The sequence below is a fragment of the Prunus mume genome, linkage group LG5, assembly GCF_029339155.1.
Source record: "Prunus mume cultivar Tortuosa linkage group LG5, ASM2933915v1, whole genome shotgun sequence".
NCBI lineage: Eukaryota > Viridiplantae > Streptophyta > Magnoliopsida > Rosales > Rosaceae > Prunus > Prunus mume.
Genome location: NC_142702.1, coordinates 7,229,568 through 7,248,517, shown reverse-complemented (window position 1 = coordinate 7,248,517; position 18,950 = coordinate 7,229,568). Strand labels below are relative to the sequence as shown.

Sequence of the window (18,950 nt, the reverse complement as noted above, 5' to 3'; positions counted from 1 at the left end):
ACAAAGTTGTCACAACTCACTTGAAGCAGACTCTCAAAAGTGACAGGATTTATACTAAATTCTCAAGGATCAATAGGATAAAATTATACTTGTTTCAACAAAAACATGCAGCAAGTTGATGTCTAGAGTATATACATTAGAGTAATTTAAAATAACATATTGTGAAAATGTCTACTTTGGTACAGAAAAATACTCTTTCTTATAGAACTAAAATACGGCAAACAAAACTACACTCCAATAACTCTTTTTGTGTCCTGGAGACCATCCATTATGGAGCCTGCCTGCATGTGTTAAAGCTTGTTAATTACTAGACCTCAAAGCAAAAATTACTTCAATTTTCTTCCTTGTCAAATGATCCTCACTCCTGGCTGAAACTTCAAAGCATCTCTACAAAATTTGGTCATCCTGCCAAAGAGAAGCATTAAAACAAATATGTAAAAGAGCAAAAGACAGACATTACTACGAAATGAAAACTTCAAACAATCTCCTCGTATTTGAATTCCAAAGCAGCTAATATTAAACTCCATTTGAATATTAGGAAATTGCAACCAAGTTAACCCCAATATATTGGAACCCAGAGTTAGATTAAATGCATATAAAGATGAGAAACTGACCAAATACGGGATTGTGCAGGCTCACTTTCTTCTTACTCCATGCTGAAAGGTCAACTTTTCATTTTCCCAACTGAGAATATCATGTAATAAACCTGTTTGAACATGGCACTCAATTTTAAAAAGGTGAGGCGAATTGAGTGAAAATCCAGTGCAAGTGATGTCGGATTAATATTGATAATGTAATAACAAATACATGAACAGGTTCATGATGCTTAATAGTTCAACAAACTACTATGACAGTTTCAGTTGCTTGAAGTACACATTCAAAATAAACTTAGACTAAATTCTTTATTGATCTAAGAGTGCATAATAGGTTACATGGAAGCCAACGTATAAAATGGAGAAAAAAAAAAGCAAAAAAGTGAAAACCTGACTTTACCAGTTTGCTAGTACATGTCCAGCACTGTCAAAGCATTTTCCAAACTACATTGGTATAAAATTTTACTACACCTATTACAAATGGTTTAGCCTCAACTTTTTCATCCTGCATGACAACAGAAGCAGTTAGAGCGCTAAGAAAAAAAGTGAACTCAGGAGAAATATAGATCATTTGGAAGTATATTGCTGACCCCTGCATAGATTTCAGACCTTTTAATTTTCTATTTTTTTATTCAATTCAGTACTTGACTAAAATCTAAAGATACATAAGGAAGTAAATGAGAGTAAGGGATCAGAGTGGGGAATCAGAGAGAAGTCAAATGATGAGATAATATGGATTTTGATATACTGAAAAAGAGAATATTCCGCCAATGCCACAAACCTATTGGAGGATTAAGACAAGACTGATTACTGATTTTTCTAATTAGTAAGTGTCAGCTTTGAGTACTATTTTTAAAGACAACAATCCATATTCCAAGTTAGTAGTAGATCTTTGTATCACTATCCATCAATGTGGGTTACAAATTTTGCAGATATACAGTTAAATGGATGGGTGCAACTTATATACGTGTCTGTGTGAGCAAAGGGAGGAGGGGGAAGAGCATTATTGGAGGTCATATGTAAGACGGCCAAACTACAAAATTAGTTCATGTATTTTGGGCCATTCTCCATATTGGTCCCCATATTTTCAATTCAGTCGTATCCCTGTAGTTTATTAAGGCTTGCAATCAAGTCCAATTTGGATTTGAGACTGTTAATATTGATGGAAATCTCGATTTGGGTTTGAGACTGTTAATTAACTACAGGGATAATAAGATAGGCAAAACCGGAAGTGTGGGGATCAAAGTGTAAATGGGCCCCAAATTGTAATTTACCATCTAAGACTAATCCCCAAATTGTAATTGACCATCCAAGACTAATCCACTTTGAAGTATTTTAAACTTTTTAATATGATAAAGGCAAACTTTATCAATAAAAATAGAAGAAAGTTCCTAAAGATGGATGATAAGTTCATCAAAATTAGTTCTTTAACCTCAAACAAAACACATAATGTACTTAACACACAATAAGAAAGGAAGGTCATTAAAAATGTTTGGCAAAGAAGTCCAAGAAGAAGCTAAACATTTAATCTTATCCCAGAGAAACTTCAATTATTCCTTGTTGCCCTAAAGAACCACTGTATTCCATACAAACCAAACACACAATGTAACAGCCAAAACAGCACACCTCCAAGAGTAACCAGCTGTTTTTGGCTCCTAACAAACCCTTGGCCAACAGCAAAAAGTAGCTCCAAGGACACACCCACTAGAATCCAAATTCCAAAACACCTCCAACAAGGGAGCCCTGGTTTGCCTACTGAAATGTCAATGTAAAAGATGTGGTCTGCCAACAACAGTTGCCAGCATTTACCCAGAACAAAAGCCACATGGGTTTTATCTACTCAAGAAGTTTCAAAACTAAATTGTAGCAGTAAATTTTTAGTCAAAGATAAACAGGGAAAACAATATCATAGTAACATTAGCAATGTAATGAATAAACATCCTACATAAGTAAAAAAAAAAAAAAACATCACTATGAAACAGAGGACAATATCTAACCGGTCTACAGCTTCATTGCCATGCAAAGCTGCGGCATTTGCAAGTTGATAGATTTTAGTGAAATTTTTTTGACCCATTGCTTCTTTATCAAATATGGCATCTGATAAAACAACTGACGATGCTCCCTGAGCAATATACTCCCCAACTGAATCTGTGTCAATTAGAAGAACAGAGAATCCACATAAGTCAGATGTACATGCTCTGATGCTTAAAAACAAAGAATCATATCTTTCTTCAAAAACATGTTGAACTAAACCTGAAAAATAGGAGTAAACTAAATATCTTCCCAGTAGTAGCACAAAGTGTGGGCAGCACTGGAGCTTTAAAGAGAACAGGAGAGTCAATTACCAACCTGTTGTTATGCCTTGGGAAGCAACCATTGAGATATGAGGAAAAGGCTTCTTGATAGCTGATATATATTGTGAACCACCTAATGCAGAAACAGGATAAACCTGATTATCAAATAAGACGGAGTTAGAACCCTCAGTCATGCCTGGACCCGAACAAACATGCATAAGAAATTGAACTGAACCAGCCAATAATCAGTTAACAACAATCTAATCACTTTAGGTTTAAAACTATATGCAGATGCAACTTGAAATGTATACATAATGAATTATGTTGGGTAAAAGCAACATATGCACCAATAAAATACACCAATAACCAATGAAAGTTCATGGTTTAAAAAATAAAAACTAGGTCCAGACTGCTAACTCAATAGAGAATGACTACAAGTTATGCAGAAGATATTTATAACTTTCCTACTTTTCATTTAAGCTCCATAAAGCAAATTAGATATTTAAAACTTTCCTACTTTTAATTTAAGTACGACTCATAATTATTAAGTGTCTGATAACCAGAAACCATCATGCCATGCTCACATACCTAAATAAAAATTATAAAGGCCTGGTAAAAACAGGATAATAAATTTAATAACGTAGCCTTATAAGTGTACAGAAAGCCAGTGAAGATGACACATCTACCTTGATGAACTTCTACAAGAAAAAGATGAATGCGTTTAAAAAAAATATAAAAAAGATGAATGACAAGAATCACCTTGACAATTTTGGCACCAGCATCATATGCAGACAATATCTGCAAATAGAAAATTAATTTGAGGAAAAGGTGATCAGCCTTTTGCAACCCCAATCAGAAAACAATGATATAAAAATGCATCTAGATTTGCCATACAATGACAAAAGTAGAGATCAAGGAAATAAACATTCTAATAAGTCAAACAGGTTTAAGTGAAAATCCAACAAAGCCTCGGAGATTACAAGGAGTTAGAATTTAAGTATAAGAAATGCTTTTACCTCTGTTGGGGTCATAACACCAGGTATGTATAAAACTCCACTATCTTGAAAATCATCCAAAATGCCCTGATGCACATTTTTGAGTTATTAAAAGCAAGCAATATTAGATACATATCCTAATACCTTAACATGGAGAGACACCATAATTGATAATAAATGGAAATAATAGAAGTTACATGCGAGGAAGATAAGAAAAGTAGAGAGATTCAAGGATAGAAAAGAAGTAAAGAGGGAGGATCAGCGAAATTGGAGTAGCCACTCACCAGTTTTATGTATATAAAAATGCTATGCCAAAAGGAATGGGACCTTTACAAAGATAAGCTGGGAGCCCCACATAGTCTGGGGTTTGGTTACTCAAAATACCTAGTATCTATCTTGCTATTTGCTAGACTTTCCTGCCTCCCAATGATTGTAGGGTTTGTCTCGTGGCCCCAGACAAACTAGCAATAACCAAACATAACAATAAAAGGTAGAATGGAGAGAAGAACATGGTAGATGTGCTCTAACATAATGTGCTTTGTCCCTCCCAAGTTAGAAGTTAATAAAAGTAAGAAACATTAGAATGGAGGAGAGAAAAAGAAGAAAAGAGAGGAGAGAATTAGGGTTGCTCCTCAGAATACAATATCATACTCCTATATATATTTCTACAAGGCCGAAACAGAAAAAGAGAGGCAAAACAAAAGACTGTTCCTAATAATAACAAAACGAGAGAGAGAAACTAATAATGAATTTCATGACTAATAGATAATAAGTTTTAGTAAAGAAAAAGTGGCCAAACATTTCTCAATGCTTACCTTAACCATAGCAGGACTCATAAGAAACTTGGCTCCTGCTATCATTGCCCTTTTGGCATCCTCAACATTTAGTACAGTTCCTACCTGCAGGGCAGGCATAAAGCACATTCAGAAGAACTAATTTTTAACGGTTTCAATTTATACAGACCTGTACCTCACCCCTTTTGTAATATGGAATTAGAATGTTGAACGCCAATCAAAAAAACCTTTATATAAGATTTATTTCAGGTTATACAACCACATTTGTCACTTCGAGAAATTTGAAAAGAGAAGCTATTAAGGGTTTTCTAGTAATCCAAGATTCCCCATCTTGAACATTTATGCTACCAGGTATTTCATGTAGCATCCAAGGAATGGACGGTGTATGGCTCTTATTCCACATCGAACCATTTATGTTAAATAATGCAGACACAGCATATCTGCAAATATTACTTATAAGTTTCAATGCATTCTGTGTCAAACACCATGACTTAGAGCCCACAAGAAAATAAAAAAAGAAGTCAAGATATCAAGGAGGAAAAAGATGATTACCCCTAGGACTCTTGTAGGATGGTCATGTACTAGCTGCTGTAGAACCTGTGCAGGAAGGGGAAAAAAGAGCATAAGCTCTCAATCTAAGTGACAATTTTTAATAGGAAACAGGATAGTTTGAAAGTTTAAACAACCTCAAACACACCTGGGGTCGACATCACAATCTCCAGCTACATATGAAGAAATATAAAAGTATTAGAAACCATAACTGGTGATCAAAATGAAAGTATACTACTACACTGTAGATCTCCTAAAAAATGCAAACATGCATAAAAAATTTGTTGTACAACGATTGCACTTCCTTGGCAGTTAGTCACTTTTTTTGGGTAAAATGCGGTACTTATTGTCAGCTTAGCAACAGAAAAAGAATTTCGACAGTTAAAAAAAAAGCAACAGAAATAGAAGAAAAGGAAGAGCAATTGAAAATAAAAGCAGGATATCTCCTTAGAATGAGAGACAACCATTATTTATCAACCAACATATCGATGCTTACAAAACTACTCTCACTGCTGTATAAGAAAACCCTAACACTTGCAAAAACAGGAAAATGCAGCAGATATTTCCTCCCACCATATGAAGTTGTAACCCAACTTTCCAAAATGCAAGGCACCTTAGGCTTGGCAAGAATTTAAATACCACCAGGGACACCTGATTCAAGTACTTGGGGACATGCCATGGTGGGCTAGTAATATCCTTCAGAAATTCCAAACCGATGCACGTATGAATGTTAATTGTTGTTTAAAAGCTTTAGGTTTTTCCTTTCATATTTAACAACAGAGCTTGTAGGGAAAGAAGTTTCTACTTCCTGTACGAAATTTAAGGAAAAAAAGAGTTATGAATGGAGAGCTCACAACTGAAATGCCACCATGAAGTGCAGCACACGCAGCTTCAATTGCCAGCTCTGCACTACAAAAAAGGGAAACAGACAGTAAGCCCAAAAACCTGGGGCTAATCGTCTGCTAAATTTACCAAAAATACGAAAAACCTTGTAACATTGTTCAAAAATTCAATCTTAATAACTCTATCACCCTGTTTAACTTTTGACAAGTGAAGATGAGCACTATTATCCTTTTAGATCAATAAGAAATATTATTCAAACAAAATGCAGTACAAGCAGCCAGGGTCACAATACATCAACAAGCAGGTTTTCCTGCACAAGAAGCATAACAGAAACTAAAAAACAAGTCAATTTAAAGCTAAAAAGGAGCTGAGCACCCCTAAGCCTAATGAAGATTCCTATTCTCAGTACTACACGATATAAATTACAAAGAAACTCTCCTATTTGTTTCTTGGCCCTGTCAATACGAAATTCTCTGCTCAAGTATTTTGATGACATTTAGGAAGAATAGAAAATACTTGACCTACAGACCTGCATCCCAAATAGAATAGACATGATCCAGCATGCACCGGACAGATGCTTCATTTTTCTAATAAGTATATCTCAGACAGAATAGTGAAATCTTTATAGGAAAGTGTTCAAAAAATTGAAAGCGTTTGTATTGCAGAAAAATTAAAATCTGATCTTTGCAAGTGGTTGTATTTCCCGAAAAGGGTATTTCACTCTAGTCTTTATTTGACTTAGGATCAACCACTGATGCAAGACTGTCCGCACTGTTTTAATTAGCAGAACTGAATGAAAATTCGTGGATGAGATGAGAATATGCAAAAGTCATCAACAAAGCAAAGACACAAGAATCAATTTGCCCCGCTAATCATATACAAAAACTAGGCATAGTAAACGCAAAGGCTAATGCTAATGCTATGATCCAAGTAATGAACTTCTCTGGAACATTGAGGAGAAAGTCTCATCTAACTGTATCTTAAGCCTTAATTATGTCAATCTTTATGGCAAATCATGCTGGTTTTAGAGTTTATTTGGTAGTTTGAACTAGTTCTAGAGAAAATGAGCATTATTATCTTGTGTCTCACGTACCCAGAAAAATTAAAAGCAAAATAAGAAAACAAAAACCCATAAAAATAGAAATTTTCTTATAAAAGTATGTAAATTTCATACAAAAATACAAAATTTGTAGTCACCTATTGGCACGAAGGCAGGCGATGACACCTGAACTCTCAATCTGCGTCAAGGTTTTCTCAGTAGAAATCCCACGAGAGAAGCAACAAACCCGAAGGCGGTTTGGCCGAGGCGGTAGCTGTGACGGTGAGATTTGAAGGCCAGGAGAAGAAGCCAAAGGCCGTATGATGCTCACACTCGTACTCGCCATATCCAGTGCTCCGTTTAAGTCTCACGTTTTCCCGTGTTGTGCGAGGAAGGACATAATTTTGGGCGGGATTAATAGCCCAATCCGCTCTATGCATGGATTTTCATTACAAATTATCGCTTATTCTATAAAATAAAAATAAAATAAAATAAAAGATGTATTTTTTCAAATTAAAAAAAAAAATTCAGGATTTAATAGACTCAATTTTAAGAAATTCTAACCCTAAATAAGAAAGTTTATCCTCAAAGAATGCTCCATCATACACTTGTACTTCAGAGTTGGATGGCAAAATTAAGTTGATGTACATACATATTAATTCCAGGTTTACAATAATGAATATTTTAATACAATTTAGGAAATAATATCTGTTTTTGATACTACGTTACTCAAGTAACAACTAGTTTTCACTGTGTATGCATTAATCTCTGTGTTGTAAAAATCATATCTGCAAGTGTTTGATATTTGGTTGATATTATTTGCATACCAATTCAAAGTCCTTGTAATATCCAACGTAATATTCCTTGTAAGAAGTGGCAGGATTTGTGCTTTCCATTTGGTGCTAAGCCAAACTAGGAAGAAGGGAAAAGGAGTGGACTTCAAAAACTCTTCAACATGTTAGTGTTAATGAAAGGGATAAATTAATAGTTAAATTCAAATTCTATGTCTTAATTATATTAATGAAAAATCATCTTGTCAAGGCTTAATCATACATATTTGGTTTTTATTTTTATTTTTTTGATTAATAGGAAGGAGAATCGAAATTAAGATCTCTTCCAATATGGGGATTATAGTGCATATTACGATAATAAATGAGATTTCTTTCCAAACATGAACGATAAGGCATTAATTCAAACCCTTTAAAAAAAGGAGTTGATGTCCCCAAATCTTTTCATCAAACTCAAAATTTCTATGCTCGGGATGGCTAAAGAACCTAGATTAGAATGTCTAAGCCCTACTTCTGAGATTGATTATTATGCTTGAATGATATTTAGTACTCATATTTTTTATAGAATATTCTGGCTCAATAAGAATTAGTAGTACAATTTATCTGTATTATTATTTATTAATTTTTTTATTTAAATAAATTAATATTCAAAAGGCTTACGCCTCACATAGCGGACTAGAAACGCATCACCTCTACACCATTGATTATAGTAGAAATGATATAGTTTCTAGTTATATTCCTGTATATATATATATATATATATGTCAATGGTTTCTTTTCTATTTTTTCTGTATTGTTTTTTCACAATTTTTCTTTAGAGACCGTTTCTCCGGGAAATGTGTAGTTCAATAAGTATGATATGAAAACTCATTTTTGCTCCAGATTTATATATAGAATATCAGATATAGTCATTACTCCTGGATTCTTATTTCTTTTATGATTTGTTTTTCGGTTTAACCCTTTGCCCGGGTTCAATTGTGAAAGTTTTTGTATAGCATTAGCCTTTGCGTTTCACTATGCCTATTTGTATATGATTAACTCGTGCTCTGATGGGATTCTGTCATTATTATGTAGGACGTGTTGAACATGCCAATGGACAAGAAAACTTTTCATAAGTTAATTTGTCATTCAGTATGTGCAGAGTTGAGAATCTTGTGTCTTCGCTTTGGTGATGACTTTTCCATATTCGCATCATCGAATTTACATTCAGTTCTGCTAACTAATTAAAACAGTGGACTGCTTTGCATTGCATCATGCCTGCATCTTCCTAAATAGCACACACATCAAACACCAAAGGGTTATAAGCCAGATGCTGAATTGATGAATTAATTTATAATAAAAATAAAATAAAAAACATTAAAACCCAATCAAATACATGTACAAACACATCGACTATTTTTATTCAACATTTTCATAACAATACAAAAGATCTGTGGATGGAAATACAAACAACAACAAAAACCTAAGATCTAATCAAACTCAAATCATGCACTGTGTACTACATAAATTAAAATAAAAAATAACAACAGCAAAGAACAATATAAATCTAAAGTTTAAGAGACAGATCTAGGCCAGCAGCATCAGTATCGGATGTTGGAGGCTCACGGCGGAGAAGATCACCAAGGATTGGCCTGTTAATTTCAGAATTCGAACTCGAACCACCAAAGTTGTGAACAACATCGATTTCCTTATCAAACCTTGAAGCGCTACTGGTTCCTGGAAGCCCTAATATTCCACTGGGAGCATTAGCATGAAGGCCTTCTAGGTTGAGCCTATCAATAGTGGATTGGAAGTTCAAGAGGCTACCTGCCCTAGATGACCATGCCCCAGAGCTAGGGCCAAACCGCCCGGGGGTTGAGGACCATGGATAAGAAGGCTTGTGAATCATGGAATCCATCCTAACCCCAAGAGATCTATTGAAAGATCCATAGAGAGAGGGTGATGAGAGACTGGAATATGGGTTGTAATAAGAAAAGGGTGAATGTCCCAAGACACCTCCCATATTTTCAAGTCCTCCTTGTTGCCTTTTGGCCAAGGCGCGCTCTTGTTTGTGAGCGTTTTGATGCCCTCCCAATGCTTGAGAAGTAGAGAACTCCCTCTTGCAAAAGTGGCACGTGAAAACCCTAGGTTGGGATCTTTTGTCATCACTTCCGCGTGGGTTCTCGTCTATGGTCTCGTTGGGTTGAGAGTACCCTGAGACCGGGTTTGATGAGCCCGGGTTGGAAGCACCCAGGTTCGAAGGGTTGAACAGGCTGAGTTCAACCCTCGACGACGACGACCCTAACCCATGAGCAGAGTCGTCGTTGCAAAGCTTCAGATCAAGTCGGAGCCGAGAACTTGGTGATGGCGACGACGATGAGCTGACGACTGGTGGTGGCGGTGGTTGTTGTGGGGGTTGTTGAGTATCATCGTCATCAGAATCATCGATGACAATTTTCTTTTTCATTTTTTGGTTAAGATTTTCTGGGCCATCTTTTTTTGTTGGTGGCAGATCATCCGAGGTGGCTGAGATGTTAGAAGCCTCAGAAGTGGGGCTTAGACGTTCTAGTCTGAGTTCTTCACCCATCCTGAGCATAGAAATTTTGAGTTTGATGAAAAGATTTGGGGACATCAACTCTTTTTTATTAAGGGCTTGAATTAATGCCTTATCGTTCATGTTTGGAAAGAAATCTCATTTTGTTATTGTAATATGAATTATGTTTTGCTCAAGAAAATATTTTGCTGTTTAGTTGACAAAAGAATTTCATGTTTATTTCAAGTTCAGAAATTCCCATGTTTAGGGATCCTCCTCCTCTACATTTATGAACCATGTTCTGTTAGAGTATCCGCGTGTGTTTGAAATGTTTATGAAAGATTTTTTAAAATAATATTTTGTGAAATATCCATTTTGGTTCTCCTCATTATTGGTATAATATAATATCCCATAATTCAAGCCAGGAAAGCTGTGTTATCTCTGTACAATTTGAAACTAGTTAGAAAGTCAATTATTATTCCTTTGGGCGGACTGCTATGCATCAGTCATCAGTGATTGGTCCGAAGTCAAATAAAGGCTAGAGTGAAATACCCTTTCCGGGAAATACAACCACTTGCAAACATCAGATTTTAATTTTTCTAAAATAAAAACACTTTTTCCAGGAATATCTTAGGGTGCTTTTAATTTTTTGAAGATTTCACTCTTCTGTCGGAGATTTACTTCTTGGAAAAACAAAGCATCTGTCTCGTGCATGCTGGGTCGTGTCTATTCAATTTGGGATGCAGGTCTGTAGGTCAAGTATTTTCTATTCTTCCTGAATGTCATCAAAATACTTGAGCAGAGAATTTTGTATGGAAATGGCCAAGAAACAAATAGATAGGAGAGTTTCTTTGTAATTTATATCTTGTAGTACTGAGAATAGGAATCTTCATTAGGCTTAGGGGTGCTCAGCTCCTTTTTAGCTTGAAATTGACTTGTTTTTTAGTTTCTGTTATGCTTCTTGTGCAGGAAAACCTGCTTGTTGATGTATTGTGACCCTGGCTGCTTGTACTGCATTTTGTTTGAATAATATTTCTCATTGATCTAAAAGGATAGTAGTGCTCATCTTCATTTGTCAAAAGTTAAACAGGGTGATAGAGTTATTAAGATTGAATTTTATAGCGATGTTAGAAAGATTTTTTTGTATTTTTTTGTAAATTTAAGCAGATTATTTGCCCCAGGTTTTTGGGCTTACTGTCTGTTTCCCTTTTGTGTAGTGCAGAGATGGCAATTGAAGCTGCATGTGCTGCACTTCCTGGTGGAATTTTAGTTGTGAGCTCTCCATTCATAACTCTTTTTTTCCCTTAAATTTCGTACAGGAAGTAGAAACTTGTTTCCTTACAAGCTCTGTTGTTAAATATGAAAGAAAAACCTAAAGCTTTTAAACAACAAAAATATTCATAGTAAACTGAATGTTTTACTCTGAGTTAGATTTTTATAATTTGATCATATTTGTGTAATAATCGAATCAGTTGCATCGGTTTGGAATTTCTGAAATATATTACTTGCCCACCGTGGCATATCGCCAAGTATTTGAATCAGGTGTCCCTCACGGTATTTAAATTCTTGCCAAGCCTAAGGTGCCTTGCATTTTGGAATTTGGGTTACAACTTCATATGGTGGCAAGAAATATCTGCTGTTTCCTATTTTTGCAAGCATCAATATATTGGTTGATATATAATGGTTGTCTTTCTCATTCTAAGGAGATAACCCCCATTTATTTTCAATCGCTTTTCCTTTTCTTCTATTTCTCTTGCTAGGCTGACAATAAGTACCACATTTTATCAGAAAAAAAGTGACTAACTGCCGAGGAAGCGCAATCCTTGTACAAGAAATTTTTGGTGCATGTTTGCATATTTTAGGCGATCTACAGTGCAGTAATTTACTTTCATTTTGGATCACCAGTGATGTGTTTCTAATATTTTTATATTTCTTAATATGTAGCTGGGGATTGTGTGTTTGAGGTTGTTTAAACTTTCGAACTTTCCTGTTTCCTATTAAAAATGATCACTTAGATTGAAAGCTTATGCTCTTTTTTCCCCTTCCTGCACAGGTTCTACAGCAGCTAGTACATGACCATCCTACAAGAGTCCTAGGGGTAATCATCTTTTTCCTCATCAATATCTTGACTTTTTTTTTCATTTTCTCGTGGGCTCTAAGTCATGGTGTTTGACACAGAATGCATTAAAGCTTATAAGTAATATTTGCAGATATGCTATGTCTGCAATTTTTAACATAAATATTGGTTCAATGTGAAAGAAGAGCCATACACTGTCGATTCCTTGGATGCTATATGAAATACCTTGTAGAATAAATGTTCAAGCTAGGAAATCTTGGATTACTAGAAAACCTGTAATAGCTTCTCTTTCAAATTTCTCTAAGTGACCAATCTGGTTGTATGTGTAGCAGTGACCAACCTGAAATAAATTTTATATGAAGGTGTTTTTGATTGGCATTCAACATTCTATTTCCATATTACAAGAAGGGTGAAGTACAGGTCCCCATAAATTGAATCCGTTAAAAATTAGTTATTCTGAATGTGGTAGCTAGGTGCCCTGCAGGTAGGAACTGTACTAAATGTTGAGAATGCCAAAAGGAAATGATAGCAGGAGCCAAGTTTCTTATGAGTCCTGCTATGGTGAAGGTATGCATTAAGAAAATTTTGGCCACTTTTTCTTTACTGAAACTTCTTATCATGAATTTCATTATTAGTTTCTCTCTCGTTTTGTTATTATTACTGGAACAGTCTTGTAGAAATATATATAGGAGTATGCTATTGTATTTTTGAGGAGAGGCAACCCTAATTTGACCAAGCCTCACTCTCTTTTCTTCTTTTTCTCTCCTCCCAATCTCTCAATTTTTCTTATCTTCATCTAATCTAACTTCTAATTTGGCATGAGAGCAACCAAGTACATTTTGAGTTGGCATTAGAGCACATCTACCATGTTCTTCTCTCCATTCTACCTTTTATTGGGTTATGTTTGGTTATGATTGCTAGTTTGTCTGGGGCTGCGAGACAAACCCTACAATCATTGGGAGGCAGGAAAGTCTAGCAGATAGCAAGATAGATACTAGGTATCTTGAGTAATCAAACCCAGACTATGTGGGGCTCCCAACTTATCTTTGTAAAGGTTCCATTCCTTTTGGCATAGCATTTTCATATACATAAAACTGGTGAGTGGCTACTCCAATTTCGCTGATCCTCTCTTTACTTATTTTCTATCCTTGAATCTCTCTACTTTTCTTATCTTCCTCGCATGTAACTTCTACTATTTCCATTTATTATCAATTATGGTGTCTCTCCATGTTAAGGTATTAGGATATGTATCTAGCTAATATTGCTTTTAATAACTCAAAAATGTGCAGTGGTCAGCAATATACTTCAAAATGATTTCACTGTTTTTCTTAGTGATCTGACTGCTTCTGTTGTGATGCAGGATGAAAAAGTTGAGGCTAAACCATTTGTAATAGGTGTAGTAAAATCGTATACCAATGGAGTTTGGAAAATGCTTTGACAGTGCTGAACATGAATTACAAAACTGGTTTTCACTTTTTTGCTGGTTTTTTTTTTCTCCTTTTTATGCGTTGGCTTCCATGTAACATGTTATGCTCCCTTGGATCAATAAATAATTTAGTCTAAGTTTATTTTGAATGTGTACTTCAAGCAATTGAAACCGTCCATGTATTTGTTATTACAGTGTCAATATTAATCCGACTACATCACTTGCACTGGATTTTCACTCAATTCGCCTCACCTTTTTAAAATCGAGTGCCATGCTCAAACACTGGTTGATTACATGATATTCTCAGTTGGGAAACTGAAACGTTGACCTTTCAGTACTTAATAGGCCAGAGCTCAAAGGCATGATTCATTTGTACAGCATGGAGGAAGAAGAAAGTGAGCCTGCGCAATTACGCATTAGGTCAGTTTCTCATCTTTATATGCATTTTAATCTAACCAGGTAAACTGTAAGGCATGCTTTGTTTTGCAACTTGCTGACTTGTATGTGTACGTATATTCTTTAGACATCAACTTGCTGCATGTTTTTGTTGAAACAAGTATAAATCTATCCCACTGATCCTGAGAATTTAGTATAAATCCTGTCACTTTGAGAGTCTGCTTCAACCTTGTTAACCATGGACACTCAAAAAATTGCTTCTCAAAAATAAAAATCATATATATGAGTTTAGCCAAGTTGATTAAAGTGGATATGATCTCCACTCTGCATAGGAGTTCGAATCACATTCGATAATTTAGATTAATTAAAGTATAATATCAGTTTGCATTAAAGTTTGAATTCCTTATGATAATTTAGATTAAATAGAAGTATAATGCGATTTGTATTTAAAAAATAAAATAAAAAAGGTCAGACCCCTAATTTCACAAGCCCTTCTCCCCAAAGCAAACATAACGAACAAACCAATCCCCTAATTTCACTTCAACAATCAAAATTCTCTCTCTCTCACAATCTGAAATCTCAATTTTCCCCACCCAAATAGCGATGGTTTCGCCGGCTGGTCAAACCCCAGCGAACCCACAACTGATTCAGCAGTTCCTGAGCTCAGTCCTCTCGCAGCGTGGCCCCTCTTCCCTCCCTTATGCCTAAGATACCAAATAGCACATCCACAATCACCTCGTCTCTCTCACCACCGCCTACCCTTCCCTCAACCCCAAAACAGTGATATGTTCACCCAGAACGATGGTCGTTCTGCCAACCTCCTCCAGGCCAACGGCACCATTCCCATGTCGTTTCACGGTGACACCTAGAACATCCTCCTCAGCATCTGGCTCATGGAGTCCTATTCCCGCCACCCCCCGCCTTCTACGTCAACCCCACGCTCGATATGATCATCAAGCACTCTCACGCCCACGTTAGTCCCTCTGGTTTGGTCTCAATCCCTTAAAAATCTAGTATAAGCTCCTTTAAAACTCGATGCACTGATTGCCACCCCATATAAAAAGTCAACTCTTTTTATACCCATGGTACTATGGTAATACGGTTTACGTCCCATGCTAGAGTTTAGAAGAAAAAAATCTTAGATTAATTCTATAGCGTATTCTTCCATTTTCTAACAACCGATAATCGACTACTTTCTTTAAGCAAACATGGATTTTCAATAAAAATTGTCGCTTATTCTATATATATATATAAAAAAAAGGATGTATTTTTTAAAATTAAAAAAAAATTCAGGATTTAATAGACTTAATTTTAAAAAATTCTAACCCTAAATGAGAAAGTTTATCCTCAAAGAATGCCTCCATCATACACTTGTACTTCAGAGTTGGATGGCAAAATTAAGTTGATGTACATACATATTAATTCCAGGTTTACAATAATGAATATTTTAATACAATTTATGAAATAATATCTGTTTTTGATACTACGTTACTCAAGTAACAACTAGTTTTCACTGTGTATGCATTAATCTCTGTGTTGTAAAAATCATATCTGCAAGTGTTTGATATTTGGTTGATATTATTTGCATACCAATTCAAAGTCCTTGTAATATCTACCGTAACATTCCTTGTAATAAGTGGCAGGATTTGTGTTTTCCATTTGGGGCTAAGCCAAACTAGGAAGAAGGGAATACGAGTGGACTTCAAAAACTCTTCAACATGTTAGTTTTAATACTTAAATTCAAATTCTATGTCTTAATTATAATAATGAAAAATCATCTTGTCAACTATTTTCTTTTTCAAATGATGTCTTTTAACATTTGGGTGTCCTTTAATGACCATTTCTCCATGATATTGACACGCTGAGCACACTCACACCAAAAAGGACGCCTTTGTTTCCTATTCTACTCGGCCCATTCAATTACTTTATGAGAAATGCTATTTAGACACACAACATTAACCACTTTAACTGACCACCTTATGTGGCAACTGATGTGTCATACCATGTCAATTAAAAAATAAATTAAAAAACCCTAGCATTCCTAATGAGTGATCTCATGGCAACATTCATTAATTGACATGGCATGACACATCAGTTGCCACATAAGGTTGTCAGTTAAGATGGTCAATGTTGTGTGTCTAAATAGCATTACTCAAAAAGAAAACCAACATTTAAATGTTGAACGCAACTGGTAGTGTAATGTTGAATGATAACTTTTGGGGGACTTCCAAACTAGACCATTTTGCGGACCCAAAATTGTAATTGGACTCAAGGTCTAAAATATATGTGGTTTCGAAAATATCGGTAGTCTAAAAATATTGAAATTTCTATGGAAATATCGGGATATTATCGATATTAATAAAAATACAAATTTATAAATAAACCCAATCCTAGACATGTATTTATAAAAAAACTCAAGCACTATTTAAACATAGAAACACACTCAAAATCAACCCCAAAGTCAACTTTTTGGGTGTGTTTATAAATGGGTTTTGAGTGTGTGTAATGATGGGTTTTGGGTGTGTTTATAAAGTGTTTTGGGTGTTGGATTTTTTTATAATTTCAACCTCCATTTTGGGTGTTTTAGTGAAACTCCCTAATAAAAATTGAATAAAAACCACGGAATTTGTAAGACAAACTTGAAAATTTTTCTTGAAACTTGGGATGATGTTTATTTAGTTAATTATTTATTACGTTATCATAAATATTTTTTTTTTAAAAAGGAAGGAAATACATTGCATGATGAATTTAACTGATTTAAGTTGATTATATAGCGAGCTGACAAACACTACGAGTGTAGAAAATATGTAGTGATTAATGAAATAAAATTAAACACACCATAATGATTTATTTATAATGATTCACTACAATATTTTACACTTTATACATTACATGGTAAGATACGTAAGTCACTTAATATCACATAGAGTTCATTCTTTCTTTCTTTTTTGGATTAAAGGCCAAAGGCCAATTGACTTTATTCATCAATAGAATGTAAAGAGCGCAAATCATTCTGAAAGTAAGAGTGAAGCCAACTAGGCCCCTCTTCCATACAGTAACATATCTCATTACAAGATAGCAGTCCAGTCGTTGTCCACATAATTCAATCTTATGTAAAAGTGAGGCCCAAAATTCTTCAAAATGAAATCTATGCCTTCCCTTCCTAGTACAAGAAAATCTGCTTTCATTGGGACCTAACTCCAGAGAGATTGGATAATGATATGAAAAGTCAGAGATTAAGTTAACAACCTTTGCTTGAGGAAAAAACTCCAAAAGTACATCATCTATAACCAAAGCTCTATCAAGACGCTCTTCCATCATTGCATTGCCTCCCCCTTATTCCACCACGTGAAATGAGGCCTTATATAATTTACCTCACAAAGGGCAACATTGTTAACCACATCTTTGAACGCATCCATTGCCATTCTACTTCGATCTCGTCCTCCTGACTTCTCCCATTCGTGCATCACTTCGTTAAAATCTCCCATGCAAATCCAAGGCCTTGAATTTCTATGAGAAAGCCTGCAAAGAAGTTCCCATGAATGATGTCTTTGGCTTGGTTCTGAATGACCATAAAACCCGATAAATCGAAAGGAGAATCCGTTAGGATTAGTAGCAAATACATCAATATATGCAGTTGAAACTGAATTAACTGACACACTCCAACCCTCTTTCCATAGCAATAAGCCACCACTCAAACCTTTACGTCCCACAACTACATTCTCATGAAACCCCAACTGTAACTTAAACTGCTCCATCTATTGATAATTTAGTTTCTGACAAGAAAACTAAGCTGACCCTATTAATTTGAGGAGGAACCTCAAGTCATGGAACGTACTAGGGTTCCCAAGCCCACGTACATTCTAAGCGAAAATATTCATGATGAGTGACAGGGTAGTATTGCTGACCCCATCACTGGTATTGTAGCCTTTTCTCCTTCCTTGATTAAAGTTGCAGATTTCCTCCTCTTCCTCCCTTCAACCTCCAAAGTCTCCATCGTCTTCCGTATTACTCTTTTCCGCCCTGAAACCCCAGAAAACAAGGTTTGTAGATTTTCTTCTTGAGCCAAAGGTTGGTGAGGTTGGCCCGCAGTAGATAACTGCACTCCTCTCACTCCTGTCTTCCACTTTCGCTTACCCAATTCCTTTTCAGTGGCACCATAAGAAAAATTTACCAAACTTGGATCCTCAGGGCCTTAGGTTGGGTAGCAACCTCTTCCCTTAGCCCTCCATGGACAAGTTGACTGCTTTGGCCTAGGGAAGGGAAGTATGCTCAAATGGCACCTTTGAATTTGTCCAAGAATTATTTTAAATGGTATTCAAACCATGACTTGAATGTCCTAATTGTGCCACATTAATTCTTTTTCCTTTGATAATTATCTTCAAACCGTTACTTTTTTTTCCTGGCTCCTTGAGAAATGCCCCATTAATGTCAACATCCCTAGTACCCTCCCCCAGATCATTCTCATTTACAGTCATATGAGAAACTTTACCCTTACCATAACGGTCACCATTTAATGCTTCTTTACCAGCACGCCGTTCTTCCACCGGTACTCGCCCACCACCATCACCGCATTGAGTGAATTTGAGCCCACCACTTCCCCAAGAGCCATAAGAAAAATTTGAAGAGCTCTCTGGTACACCG

General features: G+C 35.6%; 2 protein-coding genes across 2 annotated transcripts; both read right to left on the bottom strand.

The window, feature by feature from the left end:
• Nucleotides 1-48: 48 nt before the first annotated feature.
• LOC103330770 (uncharacterized) lies at nucleotides 49-7,566 on the bottom strand. Its single transcript, XM_016794494.2, has 12 exons — nucleotides 7,266-7,566; nucleotides 6,080-6,134; nucleotides 5,363-5,398; nucleotides 5,229-5,273; nucleotides 4,698-4,781; nucleotides 3,904-3,969; nucleotides 3,647-3,685; nucleotides 2,943-3,042; nucleotides 2,591-2,741; nucleotides 994-1,098; nucleotides 615-706; nucleotides 49-405 (listed from the first exon to the last, which is right to left on the bottom strand). Exons 1-10 carry the CDS (start codon nucleotides 7,451-7,453, stop codon nucleotides 1,068-1,070), a joined length of 795 nt encoding a protein of 264 aa, XP_016649980.1. The 5' UTR covers nucleotides 7,454-7,566; the 3' UTR covers nucleotides 49-405; nucleotides 615-706; nucleotides 994-1,067.
• A 1,875-nt stretch (nucleotides 7,567-9,441) lies between these two features.
• On the bottom strand, nucleotides 9,442-10,461 carry LOC103330781 (uncharacterized). Its single transcript, XM_008233390.2, has one exon. The coding sequence runs from the start codon at nucleotides 10,459-10,461 to the stop codon at nucleotides 9,442-9,444; it is 1,020 nt and encodes a 339-aa protein (XP_008231612.2).
• Between the last annotated feature and the right edge of the window lie 8,489 nt (nucleotides 10,462-18,950).

Coding starts and splice junctions, on each gene's coding strand:
- LOC103330770 (XM_016794494.2), bottom strand. CDS start 7,453: ATGGCGAGTACGAGTGTGAGCATCATACGGCCTTTGGCTTCTTCTCCT. Junction 5,274..5,362: donor CGACCCCAGGTGTGTTTGAG/GTTGTTTAAACT, acceptor CTTCCTGCACAG/GTTCTACAGCAGCTAGTACA. Junction 4,782..5,228: donor ATCCTACAAGAGTCCTAGGG/GTAATCATCTTT, acceptor CCTGCCCTGCAG/GTAGGAACTGTACTAAATGT.
- LOC103330781 (XM_008233390.2), bottom strand. CDS start 10,461: ATGGGTGAAGAACTCAGACTAGAACGTCTAAGCCCCACTTCTGAGGCT.